Source organism: Mycteria americana, chromosome 1 (genome assembly GCF_035582795.1).
Source record: "Mycteria americana isolate JAX WOST 10 ecotype Jacksonville Zoo and Gardens chromosome 1, USCA_MyAme_1.0, whole genome shotgun sequence".
Taxonomy (NCBI): Eukaryota; Metazoa; Chordata; class Aves; order Ciconiiformes; family Ciconiidae; genus Mycteria; species Mycteria americana.
The window spans coordinates 162,864,855-162,876,542 of record NC_134365.1 but is presented as its reverse complement, the minus strand read 5'-3'; the positions used below and the strand labels follow the sequence as shown (position 1 = coordinate 162,876,542).

At 51.8% G+C, this 11,688-nt stretch overlaps 1 protein-coding gene across 1 annotated transcript in view; it reads left to right on the top strand.

The window, feature by feature from the left end:
* The first annotated feature begins 4,266 nt into the window (after positions 1-4,266).
* CLYBL (citramalyl-CoA lyase) overlaps positions 4,267-11,688 on the top strand; it is a 177,087-nt gene continuing 169,665 nt past the window's right edge. Inside the window, exons 1-2 of the mRNA XM_075496540.1 lie at positions 4,267-4,313; positions 4,364-4,519. Coding sequence (XP_075352655.1) covers positions 4,267-4,313; positions 4,364-4,519 — 203 coding nt within the window. The remainder of the gene's footprint in view (positions 4,314-4,363; positions 4,520-11,688) is intronic.

Below are 11,688 nucleotides of genomic sequence, written 5' to 3'. Positions count from 1 at the left end.
CGGTGCTGTGGAGGTGCCAACTGCCTGGCTGCTGCTGGGTATGAGAGGGCCACATAAAACGGAAGGCAGCGTTCTTCAAGAGTCAGGACACCAGCTGGGTTAGGGGGTGAGAGGTGGCCTGGCAGGCATGCTCCTGTTGCAGGAGCTTGAAGAGATCTTCTGACACGAGTGTCCCACCAGCCCCAGGGATGGCCACGTGGCAGTGTCTGGAGGGGAGCACGTCCTCCCACCGGGCTCTTGCAGGAGACCCGGGGAGGGATGGCTGGCACTGCAGCCTGCGAAGGGGCTCGGTGTGCCCTGCAGAAGGGGCTGGGGGACCAGGGGGGTTCTCTGTGTTTGCAGGGCTGGCACCAGCAGGAGCCAGAAGGTGCGAGAGGCCTCACGTGGCCGGTGTCGGTGTGGGCAGAGCTCTGCTGGCACGTGTGGCAGGTGGCAGGCAGGAAGCCAGCATGGGCTTCCTGGGGCGCTCATGGCGGGGAGCGGAGGTTTAGCACCTTCCCTCCGCACCTCTTCTGCAAGCCTGGGAACACAAACGTAGTTTGTAGGGGAGACCAAACACTGCCCATTGCTAGCAGCCAGAGTCTGAATAAAAGACCGACAATGCCCCTTCGTTTTCTCTGTGCTGTGAAGCTAGAGCTGGAAAGTAGGGGATAAAGATGTGTAACTTGAGGGAAGGCTAGGAGCTGCTTAGTGGTGCAGGAGGCACTGCAGGAGAGGGCTCCCACCAGGCGCCGAGTGCTCTCGCTGCCGGGGAGCCGGGAGGCGGCGGAGGCACTCAGAGACCCCTGCAAACACTCGGCCAGGCAGGAGACCAGGCCCAAAGCAGTATGTTCACCACAGAGGCACTTTTAATGCCGTTGGGCAACAAAAAAGAGTGCCTGTGGGAAAAAGGCACAGAAATCTCAGGGAGATTGGTGCTGACAGTTATTTATTTCCCATTTTTGCACAAGGAGCTGCGGATGTGTTCACAATACCAAATGGAAGGCACATCATTCCTTGACTGTTACGATGCTCATTTCTCTCTTGAAAATCAAAGTAAATGAGTGTCAAGAGGACACTGATGTGCAATAGCTTCAGGCAGAAACACAGGTCTTTCTTCTACTCGGACTCCATGCAGACTCCAATAAAAGATTATTTATTTTTATCAGCATGGCTCATTAATAGTTCTACAGTACTTCTGTTCTACACAGCTTCTTTTACCTTTCTCGTGCAAAAATACCTCCTTTAGTCACTAATCATGCCATTAATAGGTCATTAAAGAACTAGAAAATGAGCATAGAACAATGACAACCATATCTTCTTCCAGAATATTTGGTTTGCTCTTTTATAGCAACCTGATGCTTTCAACATCTCAGAAGATACTAGACCACCATTACAAAAAAGGTGTTTGAAATACAACAATTGAAAAAAATAGCGTACATGAAATGTACGTTGTAGCACTGTGCTTGCTGTGATGCTTTATTGATATAAGAGGAGGAAGACTGGTAGGCAGTTATCTTTTTTTAGACTATTTTGCCTAGTCCATTAAAATTGCAAAATTATTTTCAACAGCGCAGTCTATGAGTCATTCGATCTTCATAATTTGTTTTCTATCTGAGAAGTTGCAGGATCACTCTCTCATTAATTTCTGTGTGTAGTTATCACACGTTCAGCTGAAGCATTTGTGCAGATGAGGTTTTGCAAGGAGACATAAAAACCGATAGCCCCGACAAAAGCATCATAATACTGACTGCCAGCCCCAGCTGAGCTCAGTGACCCTTTCCTCCACGTACTCTTCACGTACGTATGGCCCCAGGGTATTAGCCCCAAAGATACTGCCGCTATAACATTCACATCCTCATAAGCACCTGCGTGCCTAACTCTTGAGGATGTCAGTGGGCGTTAGGCTCATAAATACCTTCAGAGCATCCTGGAAAATGTTACAATTGGCTTAATCCAATTCATGGAAAACAGAGCATCTTTAAAAAGCTTCCAACTTTAAAGGGGCAAGACAGATGAACAGTTTTTTTCCCAGTATACAGAAGGGAAAAGGCAGTAACAAGATTTAATTGACCTCCCTGTGTTCCTATGACCATTTACAAGTCGAAGGGGCATAAGTCATTTGGAAATGAGCAGGCCAGGCTACCTCAGGCTTTCCGACACTGGTTTATGCAAAACCTACGCTCAGCTACTAGTGCTGACAAAAGCGTGTTTGGACTTCTGACAAAACTTGCAAGCTGCTCTGCATGCAGTGGTGACAGCTGATCTGCTGTCACCGCACTGTCCTGCCTCCACCTGATGTTGCAGCTCTAAATGCCATTGCCATTGATCCACATTTTGGGGGGTCTGCCCCTGGCTGGCTCTACCCCTGCTCTCATCCTCTCCAAGCTGGCATGGGGAGCCACTGAGAGACAACGGCCAAGAGGGTATGGCAGGGGCCACACATCTCTTTTCTTCCCCACTGCTGCGTGGCCTCATCACAGCAAAGTGGGGAAGGAGAGCATTTTGTGCACCTGGGAGTCTTGGAGTCAAAAAGGGAAAAGACAAGAGAGGTGCCAGGAGGGAAATGCCCTGCCCCTACAGAGGTAGGAGAGGGGCAGGTGACAAGTCCCAGGCTCTCCTCCAGCACCTCCTGCCATTTCATCCCTCACGAGGAAGCGTTCCCCAAGGAGATAAGATTGGTGGGAGGAGAGGGCAAAGGCAGGGAGGCGTTAGTGATGGGAGGGAGAAGGAAGAGTCTCTGCCGCGCACAGTTCACTGGACCTACACTGAAAGGGGTTAACGTTATCATGCTACTGGTGATACCAGGAAATGTTTCTTTGTTATCACGTTATGTCAGATTCAAGAGGTATCACCCGTGACTAGCACGCAAGATTACAGAGGGGAGGGAAGTTGAGCGCAGGTCACTTTCATGCTTCAGCACAGCTCTTCAAAACAGCGTATTTCATTTTGCTAGGAGGGGAAACTCACACTCGCTGACACTGCTTCCCCAGTAAAGCGATGCTAAGCCAGACTGGAAAATTTCTACACAGCCCTCTGACAAAGAAAAGCAAATTGTGTGTCAGGGAAAGAACAAAGTTATATGGCAAAACTCAATGACACTAGAAAATAAAAAAGTTCTTCCGTGAGGACCTGAGCTTGACCTGCATGGATGTGAGCCCGGGCCTTCCGAGGAGCGCAGGCACTGGTTTGGGGTGTTGTTTCATTATCCTCCTGTTTTTATAAAAGCCGTTGAAACTGAGTGTCCTGGCGATCTCTCTATCTCTTGGCCAGACTTGGTCCAAAATGTGCAACGTGTTCAGCAGTTGTGGGAGGGTAGGGAGACGACGGGACAGATAGGTGGCACGATCCAAGCTCCCGTGCTTAGGAAACCTGGCTGAAATATCCACACTACTGGAGGAGCTTGCTGGGATTATGCTTTGTGGCCAGTCCAACACATATGAGCAGCACGGCAAGGAAAAATATGTTCTCAGTCTAACTTTGGACTGATGGAAAATAGAAGGTCAGCAGAACCCCTTCTCAGGACTATTTTCAGGACCCTTTCCTTCTCAATTTCGTTTCCTTCCTGCCCCCTCCCCTGCTACTTTGTATGTTAGCTGTGGTCTCGGCTCTTTATCCTCTGCAGGAATGAACCATTTGCATTCGTGGCAGTTATCTCCACACAGCTGTGCAGAGCAGAAACGTCCCTGCCAGAACTGACCCCTGAAGCTGGAGCCACCTCTGCCAAGAGCCTCTGGTGCAGCAGCGGGCCCGACCCACCGCTAAGGTTCACTCAGCACTTCCCCAAGTACGTGCTGACTCGGGCAGCCTCACCGCAAATACACCCCAACAGCGTAAGTTTTGCCGTGCGGGTGTGCATACCAAGGCGTACACCAGCACCTGGCTGGCTGAAGTCACGCTACCACAGCGGCTGTACCGGTGCAGCTACCGCTGCCCGGGACGGAGAAGAGGTGACAGCAGGGGTGTGACTTTGGCCGAGAGGCAGCTGACCCCCTCCCACGCACCATCCCTGACCAGCTTCAGCCGGGCTGAGGCAGCTGAGCTGAGCTCACCTCCCCGTCAGGCCCGCTGGCTCGGAGGGGCCTGGCTGGCTGGCGAGGGACCTGCGCCCTCCCCGCGGGCAGGGGCCTGCCCTGGAGCAGCGGGGAGAGGGGGAGGGGAACCGCCACCCGGAGCCGCGGAGGCGTCCCCGGGACCGACCGACGCCCGACTGCCGGGACCGGGCACCGCGCCCCGCCTAACGGCCCGTAACGGCCGCGGGGCACGCCCCGCCCCCGTGATGACGCCATGCTCCGCCCCCGCCCCGCCCCGCGGCGCCCGGCCGGCTCGGGCACGTGGGGGGCGTGGTAAGGGGCACGCCTCCTCCCCCCTTCCGACCAATCAGCACCGCGAGGAGGAGGGGCGAGGCGGCGGGGAACGCCACCGCCCCAGCCAATGGACCGCGGGGGGGCGGGGCCGAGGCCGTGATGATGGCGGCGGCGGCGGCGGCGGCAGCGTGGGTCTTCTCGCGGGCTGGGCTGCGCCTGGGGAGGCGGAGACTGTGAGTGACGCGGGCCCCGCGCGCGAGGGGCGGGACCAACGGACCCCCGGCGCCGCCCCTCCCCCTCCCCGCTGGAAACGGCGCTCGGGGGGTCTCCCCCTCCCCTCGGCCGTGGCGGCCGGGCCGGCGGGAGCGGGGGCAGCAGGGCCCGAGCGGCGGGTCTCCGGCGGCCGGCCGGGCTGGGGGGGGCGGCGGGGAGCGGGGACCCCCGCAGCCGGAGCGGCTGGGGACAGACCGCCGCGTCGTGGCGGAGCTGGCGGGGGCCGGGCGGACGGCGAGCCCCCGGCTGCCCGCGGGAGAGGCTGCGAGGGCCGGGGCGCCTCCGCCGTGCGCCAGCGGGCGAGAAACCGCGGCTCCTTGCCTCTGCCGCTTCCTTACCGGGCAGCAGCCGGGGGAACCCCTCACGGGCGAGCCCGGCCTTTCCTTCCCGCCCTCGGACAGCCGCCTGCCGCCGCTCCGTGCCGCGCCGTGAGGGGCACTGACAGCACACCGCACTCCTGGGTCCGCGCCGTGGGCTTTCCTGTTCTTAAGAGAATACCGAGTTGCCTCCTCCGGTGATAAACCACCCTCGGTGGAGCTGAGCATAGGTCGTGATGTGGGCAGAAGCGGGGCTGTCCGCAGCCCCGTCAGCGTCCCTCGGCCTGGCCCGGGGGAGGCCCTGGCGAGGCGGGAGTGTGGTGTGTCCCCTGCCGCGGCGGTGGCTGCGCCAGGGAGGGTTGTGTGGGCAATGGGCCCGCTTGTAAAGGGACCAAGGGCACCAGGCGCTTTCCCACAGGTGGCCAAGTAGCTGTGAGGGCATGGGCTTTTGGGGCAGGATGCAAGGGAAAGCTCCACTAGAAATACTCGATCCCCACGCGGGTCAGTTTGCAGAATCGAGCTCTGAGTGACGCATGCTACGTAAGCCGAGGGCTCCACCAAGCCTTTTTTCTGGAGACCTGTGTGGTTTTGATGCCCAGCTTTCTGCCTGCAGGTGCGTGCCTGCGTATTACCTGCAGGCAGAGAATGACTTCTGCCAGAGTGGTTGATTGTTGGCTCTGTGCTGATTTAAGGGAGGTTTTCAACGGCACCTCTGGAGGGAGAGCAGGTTTTTTAGTACTGATATTAGGCAGGCAGTCAAGTGTTAATTCATTTTAATATTTAAAGCTTTAAATTCTTGCAGTCTCTGCTGAGACCATGATACTGTAAATATTTTATAGTTGACTGACAAAAGAGTAGGCAGTCTGTAATAACCGTAACATAGATGTTACCGTGATCACACAATATTGATGCTGGTGTTCTTGGGGAACCTTGAGGACAGCTGGGCTGGTTTGTGCTGTGCTAGAGGCAGTGTGAAGAGCCCATAAAATCCATGTCAGTCTTTCTTGCCCACAGTAACGCTGTCCTGAATAGCACCTAGGGTCATTTTTCCAGCCTACGTCCTTCAGCTTACTTTTACAGCCTGTTTCTGGAGAAGATGCATGCATGTACATGGCTTCCCCCCTCCCCATATTAGTGCAGAATCAAAAATGCTATGCCTTGCTATTTCTGGTGATGAGGAATTTTGAATATTTATACTGTGGGGAGAAGAGGAGTCTACACAGTGTGAGAGCAGTCAAATGATCACATTTATAGCTGTTCAGGGCTGGGAGAGGAGGCTGACCGCATGCCTGCGATGAGGCTGCTGTCTTCCAGCCATGGTCTTCCAAAGGGCTTCCTTGACTGGTGCTGCCACAGTATGGGACATGGCCATCGAGCACTGCAGCCCCCCTCGCTTGACTCCCAGGAGACGTGACGACCTGTCTGCGGTGTGAACTGCTTGCCCCTTGTCATTAGTGCCGCTGAGGAGCCTGAGAGGCCACCACACAGGTGAAGACCACGGAATCTGGGGCATCCAGACCAGAGCAGGATGAGGCATGAGAAGTCCTTGCTCACCTTTGAGCTGGGCAGCCATGTAGCCGTGTGCAGTGGGGAGAGAAAATACAAAGATGACTTCAGATGTCGGCAATTGATGCACGAGTTGGTTGGATTTAATTAGCAGCTCCCTGGTCGTTAGCAGGAGTTGGCAGGTCCTGCTGGGTCCAGACCCTGGTGCCTGGGTCCCATGGCACTGGTAGACACACTGTTGGGCTGGGACCCTAATTACAGCAGGTACCTCTGATGCGGTGCGGCTGCCTTTCCAGCTGGCGCCATCCTCTCTTCCGGCAGATATTGCTGCCCCTGCGAAGCCGCTGTGCAGTGCTGCCATGAGAATACGGATCGAGTATTTGTGTCGTTAGCAGGCAGGCAAAACCTACGGTACCCAGAGCTGGTTTTTCTTACTTGCGATGTTCTAGGGCTTTTTGGGCTTTCCCTGCCTGCGAAAGATTTTTGTCTTGTTGGAAAAAGTTCAAAAAACCTCCTTCCAGCTGTTTTTTAATTACAAATGCAGATGTTCTTTCTGTTGTTGTCAAGAGCTTCAAATGTGCTTTTAAGGACTATGTTGCAGTAAAGCACTGACTGTGAAAACTTTCTTGCTGACAGATCTTTGTGAAGGGTTTTCTCTTTGCTTGATGTTTACGCTGTAAGAGAAGAGCATTGCACACCTAAGCATAATAACCTGTTTGCCCTCAGCTAGCCGAGTGCACGTCTGCTTCACCCGTGTACGAGAGGTTTTTTTACGTGTATTTATTTACATGGCATATACCAGGCAGATCTATACCCACATGCCCGTACTAAATCAATCAAAAGCGGCATCATTAAGCTCACATCTCAGTGGAGCGCTGCAGAATATGGAATATACCGTGTGGGTATGTAGAGCGTGTCGTGCCAAAGGTGCAGACACCAGCACGTCTGCTAGGAACAAAGGAGCCTGAGAAGAGTAATAACCCCCTGTCAGATCTCGTTCAGGGACTGTGCTGATGTCATCTAAAATTTCTAGCCTTGGGAGTTTCTTATCTCCTATTGCCATCTTCCCTCCCAGGAATCCACTGCTGCTCTGTCTTGTGTTTCACACTCCAAGTTTGTGTCTACTTGGCAAATTAGTGATGATGTTGTTTTTCATGGATTGGACACTGGAGGGTGCTAATGCAATGAGAGCTGAAATTGTTCTAGCAAATTAAAGGGCTCCCCTTTGTTAGTTGTGAAATACTTTTATTCTTTGTTGCAGCGTTTAAATGGAAAGGCATGAATCGTGGTCCTTACCAGTAGCTGATCCTGCTCAGCGTGTGTAGAGCTATAACCAAGAATATCAATAAAGTGTTAAGTCCATGAGGGATTTCTTTCCTGAACCTCTATCCCAAAAATCACTCGTTTTACGTTCTACACATTTTTAAGTGTGTCTTTTGAGCTTATGGCCTCGGGGTGAAATTTATTTGAAAGTGTGACTTTCTAGTGATAAAAACACTTTACCTGGCAGAACTGTTGAGCCATATCTGCAGAACCTGCTTTTCTACAAGGTCACTTTGGTTCATCTAAACCAAAGTTGTCGTGCTGCTGGCGAGGTGAGAACCTGGCAGCGGCTCACGTCAGGGAAGGAGGGGACACCCTGAGCACCGCTAATCGAGTCCCCGGCATTGCAGTCTTCTCTCTGGGGATGGACCTGATGGAGCCTCAGTTTACCTTGCAGCCACCGTCACCAGGCCACACCCGAGGGAGCGTGCAGGACGGGGCCTTTTGTCAGCTGTCACTGCTAGGTCAGGCGAAGCACGTTACGAAGCTGAGCCTTAGCGCTGGCGTTTCAAATTCACTCAAACATTTTTGGCAGGTTAAAGTTATGTTGGGAGGTCTTAGGCTAAAGGAGGTATTACCTGTCCAGCTGCTCCAGCTTTCTGCTGAACTGGGTCTCTGCTCCCCTCTGCCCTTGGCAGAAAGACACGGGGCCAACATAAGCTCCCCGTTGTGCGGTCTGGCAACTCCGTACTCGGCATTAAGGACTGTGAAACTACTGCCTGAGCCAGTTCTCATCCTGGCAGCAGCAGAGGTATGATGCCGGCTAATTAATGCTAATGAGAAGCAGGGTGCAAAGCTGGGCGTGTCCAGCTAATCACCGCTGGCACCCCAACTAGTCTGCTTAAAGCTATTGCAGTTCTGGACAGTCCTGCCTGGTCCTGTACCTGCCTTGGCAGACCCACTAGCCAAATGAAAGCCAGTATTCCTAAAATGTGTGAGCAAAACAGAATTGGGTACAAATACACTTTCCTTAGAAGTCTTTCTCATTTGGTACGAGTGGCAAATGAGTTACTCCTCTGTCTCCTTCCCCTTTGAAAATGAATTGGGCTGTCCCCTCCTGGAAAACATTGTTACCTTGCTGTATTATATTGGTCAGGTTTTATTCTCTCCCAGGTGTTGCAGTTTGCTTACATACAGCTGGTTTAGTTTTTCTTTCTTTTAAAAATACGCATCATTTTTCTCCAAATTCCCCCTTGAACAGAAGATGCGGATAAGCACGGAGAAAGAGCTGGATAAGGAAACCAGAACACCCGTTGCCATCCTGTTCTGGTGGTGTTTGAGATCTGCTGCTCACCTTGCAAATGGAAGCACGGCCCGTTTCACAGCGGAGTTGCTTGGCTTTTTATTGGAAGCAGCAGAAACGTAGCCAGCTGAAAGTTTACACTTCTTTTGCAAAAAGAGTTTTAGTAGCTTACCAGAATAGGGTCATAAGGGGACATGAGCAGAAAAGCTTTTAAAATCATTATAATAACTAGTGGTACTGAAGACAATCTAGTTAAGAGGAGGTAATTTAGTCTAAGCACATGAAAAAAGATCTGGTTGACCGTGTATTCATCTCATTTACCAGCTTTTAAGAGAAGACCGTTTCTTCCATCGCACCTCCGTGCTTACAAGCAGGGACCCAGGGTACGCCTCCTGGCGTCATTTCAAGAACCGCATGCTAGCTGGGGTGCCAAAAGGATTTGCAGTTGTGCATTTTATGTAGGCGGTGTCCTAATTTATCCCGGGAGACCTTTCTCTGGGAGAGACGGTTAATGGACCTTCCACCAAACCTGCTTGATTGCATTGATCTTAAATGCCGCTGACTGTGGGATGCCATCTCTGAGGCCCAACGCCACCCCTGCTCCGAGGCCCTGCACCGGGAAGGAGCACACCTTTTCCCTCGGGGGATGCTCGGTGCCTTCCAGCGTTGAGCCTTCACACGCTTGTACAGTCTTTCTTGGCTACTCGTAACGGCTGGGTGAGCGGGCTCTCCGGGGTTTTCATGCCTTTTGGGGAGATCGGGCTGCTCTACTTGAAGCCTCTTCTCTTAAGAGTCATTCTGGCAGGTAAAAGCCCTTTGATGCTAAGAGCTTTGTAGGGTTTCTGCTGATTTACTGGTTGTCTTTTGAACACCTAGTGGGGTGTTTGCTCCCGTCCTCCGCGTGTCAGGTGGGTTTCTGATGGTGGTCCCTCCCAGACCCCTTTCTCACGCCTCCCTGAGCTCCGAGCTTCATCGTTTGGAGAGGGGAAATACTGGATTCACCCTTCTTATTTTGTCAGCCGGGCTGTGCATGGAGGTGTTTCTCCAGCCGCTGCCCTTTTCACGCTTCCCTCTCCCACCCTGCAAGGCCATGGAGCACAGCAGGTCTGCAGAACTTCGACTGCACGTGGGTCTGGAGGTCAGCTCTGTGGTTACTGGGCCCCGTGGGTGTTGAACAAGTCCCCTTCGTAATTTTTCCCTTATTTTCTCATCAGTGCTATATTTACCTCTCAAGTCTCCCTGTGCCCTTTAAATCTCCGAGCGTCACTGGCATAAATAGGATTTGCCTGTCCCCGTGAAACCGGCATCGGGGCAGCTGCCTGCCTTGCCTTCTCCAGCCCTTTGCGGGCCAGGGTTGACCTGTTGTCACGGGCTGAGCAGCCCAACCCGCTTTCTTCTCTGCCATTTTAATTAAAAATGGTTGGCATCAGGGGCTCTGCAGTGATGAAAGGGAAATGATGAAACTTTGAAGAATTGGGGCATAAAGTCGATCTCTAAATTTTAATGTACTCATTGCACTTAAACAGTTGATACATTTTATTATTGAGCTTTCAGGTGACCTAATTTCCCTTAGTACTGTACATTTAGCTTTATACATCTGCACCTAATTTGTAAAAAAGGACTTAATGAGAAACTTCAAACAGTTTAAATGTCAATTACAAAGAAAGCGAGGTTTTAAAGTTCCAGTAATCTGTCCATATTGGTCATCGAAACATGATCCCAGGTGGACGTTAATTCAAGACAGATGGCATTCCAAAGGCACAATTACAAAGAGCTTATATATTTTCAACACTAACAAGCTGTCACGCTATGTTGTAGCTACACTTCCAGTACTGTATAACCACAATTGCCGCTTTATCTGCTGCGGACTCGGTAGTAAAGGGGTTTGATTCCCCACTCTTGATATTGTCAGTGGGATTTTGGGGGGGGGGGGGGAACTGGAGACTGGGGTTAGTTAGTGCGAATATCTTTCATTCGCTCAATCTGTTGGGTGGGGGGTTTGTGTTTGTTTTTATGTTTAAGTTGGTGAAAGGCTTTTCAAAGAAAGGAGGGGAAATACTGAATACGGGCATAACAAGACTAGCTCATCGCAGACATATTTCTATTTCCTGGCAAGGCAACATTAATTAACTTTAGTCTTATCAGCTGCTAGGCAATAGCTATGATGATTTGTTAAAACCCCCAACATCCTGGATGTTTTCAGTTAAAAAGTCATCTGAAAGCCTTTGGAGTAATGCACGTGTTACTTGGAAGACTGAAGTCCAAGGGATTGATAGTGACTTGACTTGCGGTGGCATAAATGGGCAGCAGCTCTGCTGCAGCTAGGCAGGAGCACTACACCCCATGCGAAAGGCGATTTGAATTATTTTTAGGTTCCTGAAAATATTCTTGGGCCCAGAGGCAGAGGTGGAGGGGCTGGACAAAGCAGGGTCAAGGTAGGACTTCCATTAGACTGAAGCATCAACATGTGATGTAGTTGATGTAGTTGATCTAGTTGAAAATGTCCCTGCTCATTGCAGGAGGGTTGGACTAGATGACCTTTAAAGGTCCCTTCCAACCCAAACCATTCTATGGTTCTATCTGGTAGATGGCAAGGTTTGTTGTAGAAGGACGATGTTTGGTATCTAGTTAGTAGTTGAGGTGGGCGGTGATCTGCGTAACTAAATGATGAAAGATAATTTGGCATAATTTTCACTGATTTTTTTGTTTGTTTGTTTCTTGAAACCAGGTCACGAAAAAG